General features: G+C 46.4%; 1 protein-coding gene across 4 annotated transcripts in view; it reads left to right on the forward strand.

Annotated features, from left to right (window-relative positions):
* LOC144761610 (centromere protein H-like) overlaps positions 1–25,303 on the forward strand; it is a 308,640-nt gene that overhangs the window by 93,281 nt on the left and 190,056 nt on the right. For all 4 annotated transcript variants that reach the window (XM_078646907.1, XM_078646910.1, XM_078646911.1 and 1 more), the window contains exon 4: positions 18,465–18,507. In XM_078646907.1, the coding sequence (XP_078503033.1) occupies positions 18,465–18,507 (43 nt within the window). The remainder of the gene's footprint in view (positions 1–18,464; positions 18,508–25,303) is intronic.

The following is a 25,303-nucleotide window of genomic DNA, read 5'->3' on the forward strand; positions in this document are numbered from 1 at the left end:
ACATACACCATTGAGTTCCTGTTCCAAATGATCCCGAAAACTAAAGGGGACATTCCTGAGCTGGTGCTTGACAGAAATAGCGTTGTCCTTTACCCTAATTTGATGAGTAAAGCCTTTTATCTTACCTATGCCCTCACCAAAAACAGTAGGATAGTGTTCAAACATATTTACAGTGAAATCATCCGAGCAAACAATAGATACTTGATCCTTGGTCCCAGGTTTAAGCACCATTTTGAAAAGTCCTTGAGGGAACCATCCTAGAATGGACAACCCCTTAATTGCCACGTACACTTTCCCATGAATTTTTCTCCCTCCAAATTCAAGGAGATCTTCAAAAAAAATCTGCAAGTTCAATCCTCCTCCCTTCGTATAAAACAGGAGACCTATCAGGAGGTTCCAGAGGCCAAGAGCCCCAAACCTCATTAAACAACTCATGGGTGATCATAGTTATTCTTGCTCCTCAGTCAACTAACAAACACACCCTTTTATCTCTGATGGTGATATCAATGTATGGATCTACACATTCAGAAATATCAGCCTTGGTAACATTTTGCTCACCAACAAGCACAACCATGTCTCTCGGGTCATCCTGAATATTATTATAATTGTCAACACCACACTCCTCCACAGATACATTGGCAACAGAAGAGGGGGAAGGAGAGACTTGTTTTCCATCTCAAGTGGAAGTACCACCACGTTTTCCACTTTGCTTAGGGGCATATCATAGCCCTCGAACTTTCTTAGTTTACACAGCACAAGTAAGTTGATGTGCCGCCTTTACGTTTCACCAATGCGCTAAGGCTCTTAACTATTTTTATTGGTAACCAGTCTAGGCATGAACTCGACGTTTTTATTAATTTCAATTCATGACACTTTGTCTAATGAAATCTGAAATAATGGGGAGATCTTTCTCATAGTGAATATAAGATCGATACATATTATAATCTGACCGATTGGTGCCGAATTTTGTTCCAATATTCTGTCTCTAACCGGTTATAAATTATATTCAAGCTGGGTTAAGAACTAGATTTAAGAGCCCGATCCCCTTGGTCTTGTCATAAATCACAAACGTCACCGATAGGATTAACTTACTTGTTGTCTTTTTTGAGGTTTTTTAGATATTGTTCTCAAAATTCTTTTTTCTCAACGAGGACACTGCGATTCCGCAACAAGTTTGACAACTTCTTTACAGCAGGTAACTTGCCCAGCTATGATATAGTGAGGAGCACACAATCAGACTGTCTTGCCTCTTAACAGTAACTTATTCAGTAATCACATTCGCTTTGGAATACATTGCCAGTGGCGTGTTATAGAACTGGGACCTGGAATCTGGATATACTCTTCTAGGACCGTTCCGGAGAAATATTGAATTCTCATGTGGATCAGGTACATGATTTCTTGAAATCTTGATGCCTTTTATATAAGGTAGCTATTATTGCTTTGGCTTTATTTAAAATAACATAGCTGTGAGACAACTTTTTTCGAAAATGATTATCATAACAGTATGATTTTATTTACATTCCTTTGAAATATATTGCCATTGGCGTTCTACAAGACTGGAACCTGGGATCTGGACTTACTCTTCTAGGACCCGCCCAGATAACTACTGAATTCTCATTTGGATTGGATATTTGACTTCTTGATACCTTGATGCCTTACACACAAGGTGGCTATTACTGTAATAGCTCTAGTTTAAGTAAATTAGCTGTTGGATAACACTTTAGAAAAGTATCATCATATTGATATTTATTCCCTTTTTATAGGACACTTCAGAATCTCCTAATATTTTAGATTTCATGCTGTTCCTCACCAATATAGCGGGAGAATTAAGAATTAAAGGTTGACATCTTCATTCTATTGTATATCTTCACAGAATGGGTGTATCTGTACTTTCATTCTATTGGTTAGTTGGCCCTCCTCACCTTCTTTGCTTATATAAGGGGATGTCACTTGTATCTCTGGCCTTCCGTTTCTTCTGTGTACACAGGTGTGTGATGACCTTTTAATGCTTCACTTTTCTTCTTCTTTTGCTTTATTTTGTACATAGAGGTTTCTTTTCTTGCCTCTGGGGTTATCCAGAAGACATGATACATATTGGTTGTAGCTTATATGTACATTTTGAAATTGCTTTCAGCCTTGAAGGAGTTACTTTGAGTAACGAAACACGTGTCGGCTGCCATCTCTTTGCCACCAAGGAAAACACCAGGAACATGAATTTAATCTGTTCAAATATTGTTTGTGCTTCTACACTGGACTGATATTTGATTATTGTGAAGTGGAGCATTGTTATCAGACAATTAAAACTCTTCAGCATAGATCCAAGAATATTTTTGCATAATTCATCAAGATTGATTTGTGGTCGTGAGCAGATCTAAGACATTGTTTTGAGTATTGTTTCTTCTTTTTCCTACTTGCTAAGACTAAAATAAGTACTTTTGGGGTGCCGAGGCACAGTGTTTTCTTAACGTTTTCCACTCTAAGAAAAAACCTTCACAAAATGACCTAATTTACCACACACTCTGCAAATAATTTTTTTAGCCGGACACCCTCTACCCAACTTAATGTGAGAAAGTTTCCCACAACGGAAGAAAACATTGGTTTGTTTGAAGAACCTGTTTTCAGAACGTGACGCTACAATGTTCTTAACATCTTTTGATCTAACACCCACTGTACCATTAGATTTGTCTTTCTCTTCTAACTCCTTCACAGATACCTTGGACAACTCAATACTCTTCGTAGTGCGAATAGTTTCTTCTAGAGAAGGACTGTCAATGGATTGTAATTTTTGCTGAATATTCTTGTCTGAACATTTACAAATGAACAGGTCTCTGTCAATTTGAGACATTCATGGAGCAATTAATCAAAGTGCACTCAACTTCTGCAAAGCAGAGATCAAAACATCAACATCCTCTCCAAGTCTCTGTTCACATTTGAAAACCTTGTGTCTGATAACTATCAGACTAAGTTGAACATCAAAATGTAACTCCAACTTCTTGACAGCCTTCACAAACTCATCAATGTCTTACTCATTCTGTGCCCGAACCAAATCTGGCAAATGTTTGAAGATAGACCTCCCTTTGAAACCCGATGAATATAGAAGGAGGTATTTCTTTCTTTCTGCTCTATAGCGAGATACACCAATGGCACCTAGATAAGCGACGAAAGCATCACACCAATTTTTCCACGAAATGGGCGGTTTACCTGGCAGTTCAAGAAAAGGTGGAGGTGGAGACATAAACTGCATTGTTAGTCTTTTAAATACATTTTTTTGGGGGAGTTACTCTCCTAACAATTTGTAGGAATGTAAATAATTTCTATGATAAATATTTTTTTAAACCTACCTATAGGACTAGTATAATGAATATCAAATAGATGTGTATTGCCACCAAGATAAAAAAAATAAACTTTTAGAACTGTAGTGAAGAGAAATATATAATAATGTATAAAACTGTTGCAACTGGAAATAATTTGTTTTTAAACAATTAGATTACACAGTATTCTCTTGTTGTAAGTTTAGCACACAAGGTGAGTATGTCACTGCACATACAAGGTTCCTGCAAACAATATATGGCTCGCTGATACCTCAGGTGAGCGTATCACTGTTATATTACAATGTGTGTATTATTCTCTAGTTAATGCGTACTGCTAAATTTTTTTTTAATATGACTCGTTAACACGCCTGTTGTGCGTGTCACCATAATGATTAGATGGGTTTATAATGTTGTAGATCATATACACTCTTGCTGGTATACGCTGTGTTTTTCGTTGCAACGCCGGGTGTGCGTGTCACTGTTAAATGTAAAAACATGTTTAGTGCTTGGATACAAAGTCCGTAACTGAAGCTTGCCAACCAATGCGTTATGGTTACTTTTTTTTTCCTTAACTATATGTAGATATCCTCGATGAACAAACTTAAATGTTGGAGTCAATTTCTCTAACTCCAATATGTTTCTACGTAACTTCAAACGTTGTTTGATTTACGTTCTTTCTAGACTCAGTTCGAAGTACTTGTAAGATGGTGCCTACGCTGTGTGTGGACTTATACGCCTTGCCTTGAAATCATTCCCTTGCTGACGTCACACAAACTTCTTGTTAGCTCACGCTATTTTTTTTTATAATGCCACTGCTGCTTTACGTGTAAGACATTTATGATTTCTCTCAGTCCGGTGATGCGCTCGAGTTTCTCACAGGTAGAAATGGACATAACCTGAGGTAGTTTCCTCCCACCTTCGGAAGACAGCACAACTCCACAAATAAGGCAAGCCCATCTGCGCCCGTCCACGACCTAGCGCAAGGAACTCTGAATCTACCGCAACCCATTGCTACTACTCCGCCGCAATCCTCGCACTCAACCGCGAAAGAAACACAGACTGCCAACAGGCCTCACCGAACACGAGCCACAGCCAGTTCTCCTGCCTCCGCTGCCACCGGACCTTCACCACCACCCGACCCTCAACACACCCAACGCCAGCACAGACTAAACCCTCAACTGCATCCTCCTCAACGTGCGCTCCGTACACAACTATTGAAATCTGGAACCAACTCGACTCTCTCTTGCCAGACATCGCCTTCTTCGTGGCGACCTGGACCAGTGCCACCTCCGCCCCCGACATCAACACCGCCATCCCGGATATCTACAAGATCCAGAGGAAGGACCGCCCCAACCAACCGGCAGGAGGCCTCGCCATAGCCCACAACAGCACCCTCCGCCTCACCACCTCCAGTGAAACCTTCCCCTCTTTCAAAAACCTGCATTTCCAGATCAACACCAGCCCTAAGACCACACTTCGTAGAACACTCATCTACAGATACCCGTGCACCCTTCGCCATTACCATCACCGACTTCATCGCACCCCACGCCATTGTATCAACAAACAACATACTCATTGGAGACCTCAACTTCCACCTCGAGAACCCCAGCGACCCCAACTCCACCATCCTTCGTGACAACCTCGCCAGCATCGGACTCAACCAACTCATCAGCACACTGACACACAGGGCAGGACACACCCTTGACTCCATCTTCGCTGCAGGTAACCGCACCCACGTACACTTTACGTACACTTCACCGTCAATAAACTCAAAGCACCTAAACCAGCCCCCTGCCCGCCATAAAGGTGCAAGGTCACACACTAGCAACTGAACTCCACCCTCTCCAGAGACAATCAAACCTAGGTATCAGACGCAAACACCGCAGCCCGAGAACTCCACACGTGGATCTCCAACTGCACAGACAAGCTCTCCCGCTATGCAACCCAGGCAAACAACGCCCCAGAAAAGCTGCCTAATTCACCACCGACCTACAGGAAGCCAGGCATGCCTGCAGACGCCTGGAAAAGAACTGGAGGAACACCAAGACAACCAACAACTACTCCACCTACAAAGATGCCATGACGGACTACCACAATCAAATCATAACCACCAAAAGGAACTTCATCCACAGCAAAATCCTCATCAACTCAAAGGAGCCCTTCAATGTCATTCAGTACTTCACCAACCCATGCAGCGAAGCCACAGACATCACCGCGTCCCAAGACCTCTGCGACAAGCTTGGAATCTACTTCCACCTCAAGATCAGAACACTCTATGAAAACTTCACCGACCACCCTCGAGACACCAGCCACCCCACCATCGCCAGCTGGACTCCAATCACGACCATGGACCCGCCGTGACCATAAAAGGCATCCTCTCAGGGCCCCTGGAAGCATGCCAAATTCTGGCCCCTGCTCAAGAAGCCACAGCAGACCCCACCGACCCTAAAAACTACCATCCTATCTTACTTCTCCCCTTTGCAGCCAAAGTGGCAGAGAAAACAGTCAACAGGGAACTGACACGATTCATCGAAGAGCACGTCGTCCTCTACCCCTCCCAATCTGGATTCCGAGCCAACCATAGCAACGAGACCGCCTTTCTCGCCGCCACAGACGACATCCGCACCCTCCTGAACCAGGGCCACTCCACAGCCCTCATCCTCCTTGACTTATCCTCAGCTTTCGACACCGTCTCCCACCACACGCTTATCACCAGACTACATGGCACCGGTATACAAGGAACTACCCTAGACTGGATCCACTCGCTCCTCACCGGAAGAAGCCAAAGGATCAGACTACCACCCTTCCTCTCTGCCCCCATGGACATCACCTGCAGAGTCCCACAGGGATCTTCTCTGAGCCTGACCCTCCTTAACATTTACATGGCCCCCTCGCAGACATCGTCCGACAACCTGGCCTAAACATCCCCACGTCTCCTTCAACCACACCACCGAACCCCACTGACAGACAACAGATGCATCCACTTCACCTTCAGGAAACCCACCACACACCACCGCACCCAACAGATGCCACGCCGCTGCTGGGGCAAGGTCACCGAGGACCAACTGACCACCACCCCTGGCCTGGGACCACCCCCGACCCCCTCCCCCCGACACCGCCACCATCAACCTCAAACAGTGGATCAACGACTGCACCGACACCCTCACCCCTCTCAAGACCTCCGCCACCAATCACACCAACAAGAAAGCCACATGGTTCACCGAAGACCTCCGGACCTCCAAACAGCTACACAGTCCACAAGAACGCCACCCGCAGACACCACCAACTCATCAGGACCGCCAAGAGGACCGCCTTCAAAGACCGCCTAGACGGCAACGCACACAACAGCAAAGAGCTCTTCAACATCGTGAAAGAACTCTTCAACCCCAGCTCCAACACCAACGACATCCCACCATCACAAGACCAGTGCAACTCACTGGCCACCTTTTTTCACCGCAAGATCAGACATCCATGACCGCTTCAACACCGCCACCCCCACATCCACTGCCGAGACCACCACCCGCACCAGTCGCCTGATCGCCTGGTCCAACGTCAGCGACGAAGACACCGTCTAGACCATGAACTCCATCCACTCTGGATCTCCATCTGACCCATGCCCTCACCACGTTTTCAACAAAGCCAGCACAGCCATCGCACCCCATCTCCGGAAAACAATCAACATCTCCTTCGAGAGAGCAACCTTCCCAAAGAGCTGGAAGCACGCCGAGATCAACGCCCTACTGAAGAAACCCAAGGCAGACCCCACCCACCTCAAGAACTTCCGGCCCATCTCCCTGCTCCCTTTCCCGGCGTAAGTCACGGAGAAAATCGTCAACAGACAGCTGACCCGCTAACTTGAAGACCACAACATCCTGGACCCATCCCAGTCAGGCTTCCGCAGCAACCACAGCACCGAGACCGCCCTCATCGCCGCCACCACAGACGACATCAGGATCCTTATGGAAAAAGGAGAAACAACCTCCCTCATCCTTCTGGATCTATCAGCAGCCTTCAACAAAGTCTGCCACCGCACCCTAACAGCACGCTTCCATGACGCCGGAATCCAAGAGAAGGCCCTGGCCTGGACCACATCCTTCCTCTCCGGCAGACCCCAGAGCGTCCGCCTCCCTCCCTTCCACTCCAAGACCACCGGGATCATCTGCGATGTTCCACAGGTATCATCCCTCAGCCCGACGCTGTTCAATATCTACATGGCACCGCTCGCCCACGTCGCACGACAACATAGCCTCAACTTCATCTCCTATGCCGACGACACCCAGCTGATCATATCACTCTTCGAAGACCCTCCCACCGCCAAAGCCAACCTCCACAGAGGAATGAAGGCTGTCGCCAAATGAAGAACAGCAGGCTGAAGCTGAATTCAGACAAGACGGAGGTCCTCATCCTCTGCCCCACCCCCTCAGCTTGGGACGACTCCTGGTGGCCAATATCGCTAGGAACGGCCCCAGAACCCACCGACCACGCACGCGACCTGGGGGTCATCCTCGACTCCACCCTCTCCATGACCAAGCAGGTCAAAGCCGTCTCCGCTTCCTGCTTCAACACCCTCCGAATGCTCCGCAGGATCTTCAAATGATTCCCCCGACACAAGAAAAACCGTCACCCAGGCCCTGGTCACCAGCAGACTGGACTACGGGAACGCCCTCTACGCAGGAACAACAACCAAGTTCCTGAGACGGCTGCAATGCACCAGAACGCCTCGGCACGACTGATCCTCGACGTCCCCCGACGCAGCCACATCACACCCCACCTGAGAGGCCTGCATTGGCACACCGTCAACAACAGGTTCACCTTCAAACTCTCATCCACGCGCACAAAGCCCTACACAACACCGGACAACCGACTCAGCTTCCACACCCCCACCCGTAGCCTCCGCTCTGCCAACCTCGCCCTCGCCACAGTTCCTCTAGTCTGGAAAACTACCGCCGGGGGCAGATCCTTCTCCTACCTCGCCGCCAAGACCTGGAACACTCTTCCTACCAACCTACGTCAGACCCAGGACCTGCTGGCCTTCAGAAGACTTCTCAAGACCTGGCTTTTCGATCAGTAGCTGCCCCCCTCCTCCCAGCGCCTTGAGACCCTCACATGTATGTAGCGCGCTTTAGAAATGGATTGATTGAATGATTGATTGATTGAAACATCGTATCCTACGCCGAAGACACACAGCTCATCCTCTCCTTCACCATAGACCCCACCACCACACAACTCCACTTCCAGAGAGGAATGCAAGAAGTTGCAGTCTGGATGACCAACGGCTGCCAAAAGCTCAACGCTGATAAGACAGAAGTCCTCGTCCTCGGAACCACCCCCTCATCATGCAACAGTACCTGGTGGCCCACCACCCTCGGGAGCCCCCCTAACCCCAAAAACCATGCCAAGAACCTTGACATCGTACTCGACTCATCACTCGCCATGAACCGACAGGTCAACGCGGTCACCTTCAGCTGTTTCAACACCCTCCGCATCCTCCGAAAGACCTTCAAATGGATCCCCCTGAGTGGAGGAAAGCAGTCACCCATGCACTCCTCACCAGCAAACTAGACTATGGCAACACACTCCATGCTGGCATCAACAAGTCCCTACTCCGCTAACTGCAAACAATACAGAATACCCCGGCCAGACTCATCCTCGGCATCCCACGACACGAACACATCAGCCAACACCTGTGGTGACTCCAGTGGCTCCCCGTAGAGAAGAGTTGCCTTCAAAATCCTCACCCACGCCTACAAATGCCTTCACAACAACAGACCCAAATACCTCAATGACAGAATAAACTTCCACGTACCTAAAATAAATGTGCGATCTTCTAACCTCGCACTGGCTGAAACCCCTCGCATCCACAGAGCCAGATCAGGCGGTAGCTCTTTCTCTCACATTGCAGCCAAAACCTGGAAAGAGCTACCGGCAGACATCAGACGTGCCCCCTCCCTGGACACCTTCAGGAAGACCCTCACAACCTGGCTTTTTGGCTGAACGGAGCAGCATACGACCCCCCCCCCCACCTCCCAGCCCCTTGAGACCCTGACAGGTGAGTAGCGCGCTTTACAATTCCCTGATTGATTGAATGAGCTTGCTCAGAAATGGCTGTGCAGTACTATAAGCACCCGAACAGTTAAGTTAGTGGTACTAGGAGGTATCCTACTCAACAGTACTATGCTGTAAAATGTCCCTAATCTAGACAGACGTATTCTTCGCGCATATAAGGGTATAAGTCCAAACGAAGGCGAGGGAGGGCAAAGAAGAGGCTCGTCTTTTTTCAAGTTTAAATGAAATCTAGACCATGAGGCATGTGAGCAACCTTCGTGGACATTGACCTCGAAACACAACTTCTAGCAGGGTGTGAGCATAAGCCATGAAAGTAATTCAATTTTCCATTTATTTTGCATTGGGCGTGATCATTGAGGACTATGAAGTCAAATGTGAGAAGTATGTACACTTGCACAGTTAGTACATCACGAACTACTTCATACTTCAAAAGGGCAAATGCATCAGAGGACTCCAGCCATACATTCACATCAGAATAAAGGGTAGATGTTGGGATAAAAAAAAAGTTAACAATAGTCTTTTGAAAGCACAATCCAGAAAGACATGAATGACAGTTTGTCTCTGACATTTTGACTGTTGGGTTTTAATTACCATAAACAAGTAGTATACTCTGGTATCTTTGTGCGCTCCCCTTCTACAGCCTGTACGCTGTCAGTAGGCCTTCCTGGAAAAACGGAAAGTTGTAGGAATGAAGCTGCCGCTGACCAGTCCAGAACAAGGAGAGTTGCAACAGGATCAACCCATGGTGCTCCATAATTGAAAGTAGTATCAGCGTGCATTTAGTATTTTGCTGTACTGAGGCTGCCCTCTGCCTGTTGTTTGAGCTGCAAGGACTACTGCCACTCTTTTGGTGTTACTTCCTATTGCTTTATTGCTGATCACCTAAGGGCATGTCTCTGGATTACTTCTCCGATCTGTGCTACACTTGTTTGTCCTCAATATTGGCCTCTTTATATGAAATTAGAAGAGCCAACGAAAGGGCAATGTACCTACATTTCAAGTAAATCTGTATTACAGCATCCTTGAGAGAGAACATGTAATGGTGACCTCATGCTCATGTACAGTAATCAGCTGAAATATGTTTTAGGGCTTATCTAAAGTAAAATACTTCAATTGTAGGGAATATATGATGACGCCCTTTTAATTGCAAGTTGGTAAGCTCCGAATGCATCAGTCAATATCCAAATCTCCCAAAAACTTTGGACTTGGGTTAAGTTCTGCATGGTTCTTTTGTATCTAATTTGTCTGTTTTTGTTGTAAGGGTAGTGTCCATAGTCATTTACCCAAGATCGAAAGGGAGCCTGGCATAATCTTTTAAAAATGAGGTATTAACATCTTAACTGGAATTGGTGGGCAAAAAGATCGATCTGCTTCCCTGTTAAAAAATTAATATTTTGCTCGAAATATGTAGCAAGTTGAGAAGCACATGGATCTCCTCCTTTTGGGCTGGCTAGGGACCCCCACAAAATGTATCTCTGATACACAATGGGCCTCAATATGAGTCCGACAGAGGGTTGGATGAGGTTCCACCTGATCACAACTGTTGACAGACTCAGTTTTCCCAGTTGCGAATACACTAGACCTAATTTTACTGGCCAGTAAAATTGCATGACCCTTTAGCACCAACAAGAAGCCAAGCGTCCCCCACAGGGCGCTGTTCCTTTTCTCTGGCAAGGTGAGCACAGGTTTTGGTGCCCTTGCCATAACTCCGTTTCCCTTTGACTTCCCAATCTTTTCAAACCTCTCCCCTTCCCCTCTTGCAATTCAGTCCCTTCACACACTCTTACTATATTCCCATAGCAGGTGTTAAATGTGTGCATTAATCCACATAGTACTGTGAATACCATGGTCCACACCGTAATTTTCCATTACGGTGGGATTACGTTGTAATAACAGGAATTCCATGAGGAAATTCTGACTAGTAATGATAATTCTGGCTGCCAGGAATTTGTCATGGAATTCTGCTATTCTTTTTAGGAGGCTAACCTATACACTAGGACAGCATTTCCCAACTGGTTCGCGACTCACTAATGGGTCTCGAAGGAGGAATAAACATATACGTTTTTACATATTGTATTTATTTGTCACATTTGCTCTGCTTCAAAGACGATGGACAAATGTTCTGACAAATCGCAGCTTATTCTTTTAACATGGGGATTTTTTTCTTTTTCTGACTGTAAAGTAAGACAAGTTTTTGAAGTGAAATCTTGCAGGGGTTCTGGTAATGTGAAAAGAAAGGCTGTAGGATGTTGTTTTTGATAGCCCTCAACAATTTAATACCTGTAAATGGACTATAAATACACTTCAAAATCCATCAGCAGTTTTTGCGCACGTGCTTCCTCTCCACCTATTGTGGAGGACTGGACATCCTCTCCTACTACCAGGCCTCTCACTTGTTGGTGTTGAATGAATGGTGGTATGGTGATCGTGCAGATCCGGCCTATGCTGTGGAGCGTTTTTTTATGGGCTCCTATACGCTTCCCTCAGCTACTCGGGTGATATTCCTCATCTGGAAACAGGCCCTGCGTCGCGTGGGGTGGTGGAATGTCCTGACTGCAGAGACGCCGTTGTGGCACAATGGCCGTTTCCCAGCTCTGGCCTCCTTACGGGGCTTTGAGGGGTGGGACAGGGTGGGTATTTCGACTTTAGGGGATGTGATGCATGACACCGCACTGAAATCTTTCCAGGAACTTCGAGGTGACTTTGATATGCCCAACTCTCAATTTTTTCACTACCTTCAGCTTCGCCACGCTCTGTCCCCCAGTTTGGTTGGCCTGGAGACGTTGCTGGAGTTCAGTCCTCTGGAGGCGAAAGTGTTTATGGGGGACCTGGTAACGAAGAAAATCGCGCGTATATACCAAACGCTGGTCACTCATAGTTCTCCTACACTTCAGAAGCTCAGGGAACATTGGGAGGGTGACGTGGGGGAGTTAGAGGAGGAGGACTGGAGGGAGGCACTGGCCTCTCCTCGGGGCGCTGCTATCGCGATGCGCCTCCGTTTGGTCCAGTTCAAATTCCTGCATAGGGTCTATTATACCAGAGTTCGTCTGTTTCGGGCCGGCCTGATTGCTTCGCCGGCTTGCCTCCGCTGTCAGAGCGAGGAGGGGACCTTTCTCCACACGGTGTGGAGCTGTGGGATCGTGGCACTTTTCTGGAGAGGAGTGCTGGCCTGTTTAGCGGAGGTTTTGGGGTGGGAGCTCCCAAACTCACCGCGGTTTGCCTTACTACATGTCATGGATGGGGTTGGGGGCAACTTATTCAAGAGACACTTGATGTTGCTAGGACTTACCACTGCTAAGCGAGATATAGCCAGAGGGTGGAAAGACCCCCGTGACCCTAAGGTGTCGGTCTGGAAGAGGGGCCTAGATTTTTATATGGGCCTGGAGCGTCCGATCTACGTTGCTAGGGATTGCGCTCGGAAGCATTTTAAAATTTGGAAACATTGGGCGGATTACAGGGGAGTGTGGCTGTAACCTCCAGTGGAACAGAATGTTCTCCCTCACGACGTATGAAGGGTGCCACGTCAGCATATTTGTATGTATGGTGTACTACATGGTCGGTGTGGATCTCCTTTCCTTGACCTTTTTCCCTGGTCCTTTTGACAGCTGTGCGACTGTGGGGGGGGGGCGGGGGTTGGGTGCTGGGGTGTGTTGAGGAAGGGGGAGTGGGTGGGGGGCAGTGGGGTTGGGGGGGTTCGAGTTTTCTTTGTGGTATTTTTTCTATACAGTTAAAAAGTCAAATGCTAATGATACTGTGATGTTTATCGTGACAGGCTCCCCTGGATGTCAGGGCCCTGTGCTGCATCTGCAAATATGACAATACAATTTGTTTAAAAAAAAAATCCATCAGCAGTTATTTTTGTAAATCTGAAATGTGATGCAAACAAAGATTTTAATAGGATAAAAAAAATCAAGAATCTTTTATGCACAAGTGATATTCAATCAATCAATCATAGCATTTGTAAAGCGCACTACATACCTGTGAGGGTCTCAAGGTGCTAGGGGGGGGGGACGCTGCTACTGTTCGAAGAGCTGGGTCTTGAGTCTCCTGAAGGTTAGGAGGTCTTCGGTCTGCCGTAGGTGGATGTAGGAGGGTGTTCCACGTTTTGGGGGCGAGGTGGGAGAATGATCTGCTGCCGGCGGGCACTCTTCGAATGCGGTGGACAGTGGCGAGGGCACGGTCTGCAGAGCGGAGCTGGCGGGACGGAGTGTGGAGGCTGAGTCAGCTGTTGAGGTACGCTGGTCTGGTGTCGTAGAGTGCCTTGTGTGCGTGGGTGAGGAGCTTGAAGGTTATCCACTTGTTGATGGGGAGCCAGTGCAGGTCTCTCAGGTGTGGTGTTATGTGGCTGCGGCGCGGGATGTCGAGGATCACTTTCAGATGGCTGTGCCTCATCCAGTCGGCGACAGCCTTCATTCCTTCGTGGAGGTTGGTTTTGGCAGTGCGGGGGTCCTTGGTGAGCGAGAGGATCAGCTGGATGTCGTCAGCGTAGGAGATGATGTTTAGGTTATGCCGTTGGGCGATGTGGGCGAGCGGTGCTATGTGTACGTTGAACAACGTTGGGCTGATGGATGATCCTTGGGGTATGTCACAGATGATCTCGGTGGCTTTGGAGCGGAAGGGGGGGGAGGCGGATGCTCTGGGTTCTCCCGGGGAGGAACGAGGTGGTCCAGTCCAGGGCTGTCTCTTGGATTCCGGAGTCCTGGAGGCGTGCTTTTAGTGTGCAATGGCAGACTGTGTCGAAGGTGGCTGACAGGTCCAGGAGGATGAGGTCCGCGGTTTATCCGTTGTCGAGCAGGATCCTGATGTCATCGTTGGCGGCGGTGAGGGCAGTTTCGGTGCTGTGGTTGCTACGGAACCCGGACAGGGACGCGTCCAGGAATTTGTTCTCTTTGAGGAAGCTGGTCAGTTGTTAGTTGACTGCCTTTTCGATGACCTTCGCCAGGAATGGGAGCAGGGAGATGGGTCGGAAGTTCTTTAGGTCCTTGGGGTCCGCCGTGGGTTTCTTGAGTATGGCGTTGATCTCTGCGTGTTTCCAGCTCTCCGGGAAGGTCGCTGTCTCGAAGGAGATGTTGATGGTTTTGTGGAGGTGGGGTACGATGGTGCTGCTGGCTTTGTGGTGTGGGCAGGGGTCTTCTGGGGATCCGAGTGGACGGTGTTCATGATCTTGATGGTGTCGTTGTTGATGTTGGTCCAGGCGAGCATGCGGGTGGTGGTCGTGGGAGTGGGGGGTGCGGCGGTTGCTGGGGTGCTGACGGCGTCGAAGCTGTCGTGGATGTCTGCGATCTTGCGGTAGAAGAAGGTGGCCAGTGAGTCGCACAGGTCTTGTGACGGTGGGATGTCGTTGGTGTTGGAGCTGGGGTTGGAGCTTTCCTTCACGATGCTGAAGAGCTCTTTGCTGTTGTGTGCGTTGTTGTCTATGTGGTCTCTGAAGGTGGTCCTTTTGGTGGATCTGATTTGGTGGTGTCGGCGGGTGGCGTTCCTGTGGGCTGTGTAGCTTTCCGGTGTTCTCTCGCGGGTCCAGTTTTTGTCCAGTTTTCGGCAGGTTCGCTTGGAGGCCTGGAGGTCTTCGGTGAACCACCTGGCTCTCTTGTTGGTCTGGGTGTTGGAAGGTTTCTTGAGCAAGGCGGGGTGTTGGTGCAGTTGTTGATCCATTGTCTGAGGTTTGCTAGCTGCGGGGTCCGGGTCGGTCGGGTCTGCAGGTGGGCTCTGGGCGAGGGTGGTGGTTAGCTGCTCCTCGGTCTTGCCCCAGCTGCCGCGAGGCATCACCTGGGTGCGGTGGTGGGTGGTGGGTTTCCGGAAGGTGAAGTGGATGCAGCGTTGGTCGGTCCAGTGGAGTTCGGTGGTGTGGTAGTAGGAGATGTGGGAGCTTGCTGAGAAGATGGGGGTCAAGCGTGTGGCTGGCGGAGTGTGTGGGTGCTGTAAAGAATTGTCTGAGTCCGAGGTTGTCAATCAGGGTGGAGGTGTTGGAATCGTTGTTGATCTCGATGTGGAGGTTCAGGTCCCCCAGGAGGATGTAGTCCATGGAGGCGAGGGCGTGTGTGCTGATGAAGTCGGCGATGGAGTCGCTGAACTGTGGTCGGGATCCGGGGGTTCTGTAGACTAGTGTGCCTCTGAGGGTGGTGTTTGGGTCTGTGTGGATCTTGAAGTGCAGGTGTTCGGCGGTGCTGAGGGTGTCGTCAGCGTCTGGGGTGTTGGTGTCGAGTAGGTCCCACAGTTCGATGGCGTGTTTGCGGGAGGAGCGGGTGTTGAGCAGGATGCATCTGAGGAAGTTGGGTTCTTCGGTGGGTGAGTTGGCTGGCCGGATGCTGGTGAAGCTGCAGCTCCGGCAGGAGAAGGGTCCTTGGGTGTGCTTCGAGGTGGCCAGGCAGTAGGTGCGTGACCGTCCAGCGTTGAGTGTGAGGAGGGTGCTGAAGTCGTAGTGGTGGTGTGCTTCGTGGTGAGTGCGGGGGCCAGGGGTCCAGGCGCTGGGCGTGGTACAGGCGCAGACAGGAGCAGACGTGCTTGGCTTAGGCGCGCCCGCTACACGGCATCCATGAGAGGGGGAGTGGGAGGGAGGAGCAGCTGGGAGGTGGGAGCTGGGTGGCGAATGGGAGCTCTGGGGGGCAGGGCCACAGGGGACCCAGTGGCAGGAAGGAGCGTGGAGCGGGGGAAAACAGAAGGCAAAGTGGGGTACAAGAAGTACAGTAAGGACAACAGCAATGCTAGCCAGGCTGGGGGGGAGCGAGCGGGAGAAACACACGGCAATGGGGCACAGAGGGGCACAAGTGCAAGTGAAAGCTATCACGCAGGTACAACCAGACTGAGCGGCAGCAGCAGCTCGGGGCACACATGTTTTCCTCACATTGTCTGTGTACTATTTAGTTTTAGGAGTAAAACCGTATGTCCGTGCAAATTTTGTGGCCCTTTCAAAAGAAAATGTGCTGTCTGTAAATGACCGTGCGCTACTGCAAGATGCTTTTGTAATATATTTGTGACGGTGTGTTCCAAAATGCACCACAGGCTATATAGTACACACTTCCCACTCTCCTGCTGAACACATTTGCTACACTTTGTATGAAAATAGGATTTTTCACAATCCCAATCACTTCAGTGATGGACATTGATGTTCGCTGCACCATCTATCTAAAAATTGTTCCATTACCACTGGTGCAAAGGTGCTGAACAATGTCCCTAACTACTTTTAAAACAAAACCTTGCAAGCATATCCAAGAAAAATTCTGTGTAAACCTTCCAGTATTTTGTGCTGCTATTTTTTTACTGCACTAAGCCATTACAACGGAGAATCTGCTCACCATACGGGATCATGGACAATAATTCACTTGTGTTTGACTTTAACCCGAGCAGTACCTGGCTAGTGCTGCGCACGTCCATTGGCCGATGCAGCCCCACCCACTGATTAAAAACTCCCGCACTGCGGCGGAATTCGCGCCGCAGTTTAGGAGTTAACACATAAATTGAGAAATATGGATGTGGCCTAATGGCCAGAGTTGTCGGCTTTGGATATGGGAATCCAAGTTTAAGTTACGGGTTAGCTATGTGCAAATCACTTAATCTCTTGTGCTTAACGTAGCATTAATATGATCTTGTGCTCATGTAAAGCGCTCGGATATCCTTGGGCTGTGTTTGCCCTATATAAAACTGTAATTTGTATATCTATATTTAGAGAGAGAGAGAGAGAGAGTGTCCAAAGTTCACCATTGGGCCTCACTTTAACACACCAATGAATACGTGGCTGAAGATTTTTCACAAGCATTATGATTTTAGGAAACAGATGCAACGGGCCTACATTGTATTGTGAAGTGTTCCAGCTCACTTGACCATCTACCACTTTTATAGGCAGATACATATCTTGGTCACCATCCAATAAAGACCTAGCGAAGAGCATGGTGAAGGTCGAAACACTTACAAACAATTGCTGGTAGATAGGAATGCAGAAGCTTATTTTGGTCATTTGCAGCATTTTGAAAGCATATCTACTATTACATTCGCCCCGGCCTCGTGCCATTTGGGCTGTAGCTCTAAAAAGTTTGGGAAGCACTGCACCGGTAGTCTTGCTTTGCCTTTGAATACGAGCACACTGAGACAGTTTACTTCAAAACAACAAGATTACCACATATACACAATGTAGCAAAATCTCCATGGAAACAGCGGTGATCCAAAGCTGCAATAGTTTCAAGTGTCACGAATGCAGCCAGCCATTATTTTCTCCAGAGTCCAAGGATACCCTAGACAAGCTGCCGCTGCCCTTCCTCAATGGCCTTGCAATCGAAAAGCATTGTTTAAGGGGGTCACGCTCTGTTCCTTGGGTGGTCCAACAGATTAATTCAGACTGGATAGAGTGGCTGGCTAGCCTCTCCGATGGTGGGAGGCGGGACAGAGCACATTGACCACTTTTGTTGTGGAGCGCTCTCTCTGCACAGATTGGAGACCAGAATGCTAATCACATGCATCAGGGAGGGTTCAGTGTAAGATAGCAGTCTCAGTAGTCCTCAGTTGTGAAAGAGGGGAATCGTGATTCTAAGGCACTGGGGTGAAGGATGGTCTGATTTGAGCACAGTCTGGCATTGCTCTCAGGGTGGCTGTGGCTTCTTCCCACATCTGACTCAAGAGAGTGGCAACATCTGGCTCATGTAGACCGCCTGCATAGTCTCCGTATATGGTTGGCCCTAGGGAAGGCCTGAAACTGAAGGATAGGCCGAATCTGTTGAACTTCCCTAATCTAAGCCCGCTATTGTGTTCTAACATATATTAACACCAACAATAGATATTTTAGAAACTGTGAAAGGGTGCATTTTGGATGTTGGTGATAAAATGAATGAAAAAAGGTTCATCACCTATAAATAGGTGTAGGTATTTTTTTCTGTGGGAAGATCAATTGGATTTGTTGATTATTACAGTAGGTATTTTTTTATATAAATATAATTAAATATTATGGATTATATAAATGAATAAGTCAGTATGTGAGCAATGGCACTTTAAGATAATATTTAATGTCTACACGAATTAAAGATGGCACTGGCGTACAGTATGCACAAGGTAGAACCATCTGTCTAGGTTGCCATTAATTTATTTTTCTTTTGTGTTCAGGAAGTCGAGAAAAGGAAAATATAGATCGCTCGATGAATGTAAGGTAAGGCATTTATGTTTCTATTTCCTGCCAATATATTTTTATGTGGACAAGTTGGTTAATCGTGTATCCTTCTAAGATTAACCCATGCCAGGTCTCGCGCATGCACTGGTACAGCTGTTGAAGCTGTTTATAATATGTGACCTTGTAAATTCTAAAATGTGCACACTTCGAAATCTTGACAAATCAATGGGCTAAGGAATCGGAAGGTTTTGTTCCGTAAAAGTAAAAAAATAAAAAATCCTAACCGCATCAACACCTGACCTGGCCATGTTGGTGATAACTTTCAGTTAACTGAGTTTATCTCCTTGCGTTAACGTTCCCCATCTCTCCAGTGTTGCCTCTGTGGGCTCCAGGGCATACATGCCCACCCTCACATGTGCAGCCAGCACACGCTTCGGTCTCCCAAGACCTGCTGTGTATCCGCCACCCTCCACAGGAAGCTGTTCCTTCGTTGCATCACACTGGTGTTTCCCAGCCTGACATATATCAATAAGTGGTATGAGCTACTTCTCTGTTTGCCAAGATGATGGTGTAGCATTTATAATGAGAACAAATACACTACAAATACAGTCGGAGCAGTTTAAAACCTTTCACATGCATGTAGGTAATTTATGAACTGAATCGACCAATTTAGCCAGGCACTTAACCTTTCTTCTCAGGATGAATACCTGGAGTGCCTTGCTCGCCCTATGAGGGGAGCCCATGTTTTTCACAGGGGTATGCACAATGTTCTGTTGAAATCTCCACCCCTCTGTCTCCTGTCATCTTCACCATGTCCGAGAACTGAGAGCTTTGGCGACCTACTAAAAGGCAAAGAGAGGCATTCTGTCGGAGGCAGCCTCTGCCATGGGAGCTCGAAAAGGGAACCTTAACTTCAGGGGCTTAGCTTTGGGGGGTGGGGCGGATTTGGGGTATTACATACCCCCACCTCTAACCCCTCTCCCCCCCCCATGGTGCATATTTCAGCAACTCCTGGAGACTACCCTCTCGACTTATCCTCTCCTTTCAATAATCTACTTAAAACCACTAACCCCTCCCCCCCACCCCCCATGGTGCATATTTCAGCAACTCCTGGAGACTACCCTCTCGACTTATCCTCTCCTTTCAATAATCTACTTAAAACCACTAACCCCTCCCCCCCACCCCCCATGGTGCATATTTCAGCAACTCCTGGAGACTACCCTCTCGACTTATTCTCTCCTTTCAATAATCTACTTAAAACCACATCGAAGGCAATTATTCACTAATGAGCAGCCTAACCTGGTCACCTATGCACAACCGGAGACTCGCCCATAGAGCAAAATAAATGTGTTCATTGAAGCTCCATAGTTCGTTTACTTTCCCTTTAAACCCCCTGCTTCTTATGCTCAAGCTTCCATGTTCTAGCTTCATGTCAATTTCTTTCACTCGTAGCCTTTGCACATTGGAGTCATTTCATGCTCTGTTGGTGGCAATATCTTAGCAGATCATGGAGTAAATGTACCTCGCTAGCACAGCTGTTGCAATAAAGAACAACATTGCAATTGACACAGTCCCGAGATAATTGCTGTGATTATGCCTCTAATGGCTACCAGCACTTTATTCGTCTACCCTGTTGGCTCCAGGACCACAGCTAAGACAAATAAATGCCATTATTGCTTCTCGGATTCTTGTAAATACTTCCACAGCTTCCTTTATTTGACTTGGATCTGCAGGCGTAATGACATAATAACATCCTCATTTATCATAGCACACACCCCTCCTTGCTGCACCATTGGCAAGCTCGAGGCCTTTGTATCCTGGATGATTGTGGTTGCTATTGAGTTAACTTCTACCTACGGGACCTGAAGGGTATTTCTCTTGGCAATGAAGGTATTTGCAAAGCCTGCTGAAATGTTCACAATAGTGTGTTCCATGTGACACACCCCTATACCTGTTTTTAGCACACAAGCAAACTTATGAAAACCAGACCTTCTAGCATCATTTTAGGTGCTTCTTTCTTACACCGGTTGACCAAACTACCCAGATTCAAAGATTCATGAGCAGCTCTGTACTGGACCACTGTGATGTTGGGCATAAGATAACTGGAAAGCAGATTCCATCCCAGGTCTTGGGGAGTACCTTTATAAGCCCTAGTACATTCCTACCTGACCGTAGGTATTGACTGTGTGCTACTAGCCAATAGAGAGACCTACCCCTCATAGCAGATCATGTAGTAACCTTCTACACCAAGCTTCTCCAAGAGGAACTTGTGAGCTACAGGTGGGCAGTGCTTAATTTGAGCAGGTGTTTCCAGTGCTCAGCACTTAATTATAAACTCCGGTGCTTGTGCAGTCTGTCACAAGGGGGCGCTCTCTGGCTAATTCAGAGATGACCAAAACAGGTAATTATTAATTCAATATACATTAAAAATTACTATTACCTGCCGCCCAAGATAGTCTTAAAGCTTTTGGGGGCTGAAATAGTCCAAATTGTCACACTTTAGGACTGTGATGGCTAGTAGTTGTGTTACTATCAGTGGCAGCAAGGCGGGGCAATGTCTGGCTTTTAAAGAAATGAAAATCTTCATTCTCAGGGAATACTTACTAATAAAAAGGAACTTGGCACAGAAGCTGAAAATATGAAAAGACATCTTTATTACATTTTAATAACTGAGGCTACGTCACCCAGCTGCCTTAGCAACTGAATGAGGCAGTCTGAGGAATACAGAGGACAGTGGCCTTTTATATGTTTTAGGGTTACATGACTCAGCACAAAAGTAAGGGGCAGTCCTAGCTTTTGCAAGCATGCAAAAAACCCAACATTCCTTCTTACACAAGCTGAACAAACCCATAATAAAAGACCACAACCCATATCGTACACCGGTCATAAAAAGAAGGAACAGAAACAGATGAGAAGCAAGGTAGAAGGGTGTGTGCATGTACCATAAACTCTGCAATGTCCTGCTCTTTGATCTCTATCTTGATCAGCTAAAGGGCAAAAACTGGTTTGGCAAGGTCAGCTTCAGGCAACAGGGTCAGTTCACTCAGGTCATTAAGAGTCAGCTAAAGTCATCGGCCTATGTGAGGGCAACTACAAAATGGCTGCCATGCACAAAATGGAACCCAAGGATTCAGAACGAACTTTTCAAATACACAGTGAATCCATCAGTGTAACATGATGAAAACACTCATACTTGCTGAGCTCACTGTTTACGGTTCGCTGTTACCAAAATCTTAACAGAACCACGACCCTTACATAGGCAATAACCTAAACTCACGTCAATCTGAATCCAGGTCTATATTCATCAGATCATCAAGATGTTGCTGGAGCATAATCCTATTACTTAGTAACTCTCTCGGGACAGGTCTCCTTACACACGTAGTAGCACAAAAGCCGCATATGGCAGGACCAAATAGGGAATACCTCTATCTGTAGTATGTGGCATAAGACCACACCCAACAATTAGTGATGTTCACTACTAACTGGTGTTGATGTAGAAACTGTACAAAAGGAATTATTAGTAAACTCTGACCTCCTAACCAGTTCATATTCAGGTAAAGTATGGAAAGAATGCAAAGAAGTAGTAGTAGGAAGAGACAAAGGTTGGGAGGTGGGTACAGTTGTCAATTGGGTAGCAAAAAATAATCCCACCCATAAAAGACAATGTCATGTTTAAAAACACTAGAAAACACGTTGTTAAGAACATATAGACAACAGGAGACAGTAGTGACCACTATTACAAACGAAATTATAATTTTTCACAACCCTAAGCAAAAAGCAAATCCTAGAATTATCTAATAACATTTTTATGGCTTCTTTGCATTTCAGTAATTTATCATATGTTCAGGTGAAACAGTGGTGATCCTTATCAATGCTCTCAGATGATAAGGGATACTCTTCCACAGAGAATGGACTTTATTCTGCTTTTACTAAACAGAATACTACTTTAAAACAATGCCAGCAAAGCAGCACAAATTAGACTCCTAACACCCATTATATGCAATCGCACGGAAACCACTTGTGAAACCAACTATGCCCAGAGTCCGTTCAAAAAGCCTCTCTGGCAGGCTTCTATTGTCCATCAAATCTTCTTTTGTTGTTTTCTTCCGCATGGGCCTCTTCATTCAAGCCTTTCATGTAAATGGTGCTTCTCAGTATCCGTTGGAGTGCCCTCCTGGCAAACACTCAATGCTCACTTAAAAGTCTCAATGTCTCAATGCAGTGCACCAGTATCTCTCCTCTGCGGCAGACACTACAGATAGCATGATCTTCATTGATCATGGGCACAAATCATCTCGTGCAGACCCGGGACCATTCTCAGACTCCAACACTCATCATTCAGTGTCAGAGGACGCTCAGGCTGGTCTTTCATGGGCACCAGAATGGAGTGCCTTTTGCCAATTTTGGATCCTCCGGTGCACTGCACTTCCGTTGAAGCAAAGGAAAAGGGGGGTGTGTGTGGCAAAAACTCAGGCCAAGGGGCTCAAGGGACTGCACACTGTCAGAGGTTACCAGTACATGCCAGGCGCTCTTTTGCACTGAAATTCAGGTTCTGTGATGTCCAATGCCGTCTGATGGAGCAAGTACGATGCTTTAAACAGTTCATTGTATAACAAAAGGACTGAAAACAGGTGGCCTGCAATCTTCAAAGGAGTGGCCATATGCCATGGGACAATTCTGCGTTGAAATACACTGTCATTCTCAAAGGCAATACAAAAACAAAGGCAGTAGGCAAAACAGTGCCTCTAGGCTCTTCAATTGGGTTTCCGTGTGAGAGCATATCCTTCACCATCTAAGGGTAGATAGCGACATGGGAATTCTATCTGAATGGATGTCCTCACACATAGTGGCATGTCTAATGAGGCAAACACATTTTATCTCAATGATTACATATAGGTGTTCCTAAATTCCTTATGTAGAACGTGTCAAAAGAAAAATCACATAATGCAGATTATCAGGGAAAACAGTCTGGTTATGCAAAAGGGAATTATACATAAGATGGGGGTCCATGGTACATTACTGCAATCTGAAAGTGTGAACCTGAACAATACACTAATAATAATAAAAGCTGACTGGTGAAAGGAATACAGAAAAGAGAAATGGGACTAGGACACAGCTAACATCCCCAATAACTAGGCACGATGCGCTTGGGTGATAGTCAGGCATGTGACACAATACCAAGAGTATGGGTGATACACCAAAAAATCACAATAGTTTACAAATTTAACTCTACCGCTGGCCGCTACACCATATACGGTAATCTCCGCTAATGTTCCAGTTTCTTCTTCAGGGAAAAATTAAACCTGGTTTCCTTTATGGTACAAAGCCATATACTACGTAGGAAGCAGAATAAAACTGACTAATGTAATATAGAAATTAGGTCACCATGTACAAGAGTCACAAACCTATAATTTATCCTTACATCCAATCAGGATACATAATTTTAGGGCTGCCTGTTCCTTACAGGAAAGGGGGCAGTAATGTGACTGTAGGTGAAACCTTGTTTCCTGTATATCTTTTTTATTTTCCTTCAAATACCATTAAAGCCAAATTTGACATACACTGATGAAGTGTTGTCTGTCTTTCTGTGAAATTTAGTGTCAAAGCAAATCTACCCAACTGTTTGCAGGATACACTTCGTCATGTATATCCCTTCACAACACAGGTAAACTTGTAATAGTATCATAAGCAGCAACATAAAACATAAAACATGCAAAAAAAACCGCACAAAACGGACATGTCAAGCCATCCGATATACTCGCTGTAAAACAATGGCATATATAAATGAGTGGTGACGCATAATACCGTGTCAGGTTTAAAATCCTTACCCTCCTTTTTGACAGTAGATCACCAATTAGTGGATATCTGCAGTCAAATACAACTTTCAGACCCACAGAACCAGCAAGAACAATTCATGATAGAACCAAATACACAAATAGCATGGACATTTCTTTCCAAAGGAGTTACGCAAAAAAAACACATCTCATTTCAACCAACCAAGCTCACGTGTCTTGACTTCCTTAAAATCCCCCAGAGCAATCCATGGATGATCTGTGAGCAGAAGCAGAAAAATACACAACACACAAAAGAGAGACATTTCTCATAGCAAACAGACATTAATTATAACTTTTAATCAGAAGACAAAACATAATACATATGAACAGACACAAAAATAAATTTCCATTACTTAACTGTTACCAACTTGTCGGTCACCTTGCAACATGAAGCCCTTTTAACTTTCCAAAAGTACAATTCTTTCACTGACACTCCATGTTAGCCTTGCCCCACAATTCGTTCTCACTTGGGCATGTAGCCTTTAACATCTTATTTTTTTGTCTAAAACTTAATGCAATGCCTCATTTTCTGTCAAATAAAAGCAACTAACGGACATCATTTTTTAGAGCAGAAATACAAATGTATCATTTCTGCAGAGCATTTGTAGTGTAGCTCCTATTTTCCCAATAGGCTCTGCGCATTGGAATAGTACCTACAGCAGTAAAGGCCTAGGCCAGACGTTAACTAGGTCTACTACTGTCGATGCTAGACTTAATTTTTGGGTTTGCCAGCTAAGCTCAGAGTTCGCTAGAAACTTTCTCGAATGTTCAAGGAAGGATTAACTTCCCTGATTAGACAAGAAGGGATTTAGTTTCTGACAACCATAGAACATGACAACTTTGCTCTCCCCTAATCAAGAGTCAATCTCAAGAGTCGTGTGAGCACAAGGCAATTATTTTACTCAGTCAGTACGTGCATTCTTAGTCTCATCAGAATGTAGAGAAAAGGAAGAGACGGGCGTGTTCAATAAAAGATGTTATTTATTGATCAGTCTCTTTTC

This window comes from Lissotriton helveticus, chromosome 6 (genome assembly GCF_964261635.1).
Source record: "Lissotriton helveticus chromosome 6, aLisHel1.1, whole genome shotgun sequence".
Classification (NCBI taxonomy): Eukaryota; Metazoa; Chordata; class Amphibia; order Caudata; family Salamandridae; genus Lissotriton; species Lissotriton helveticus.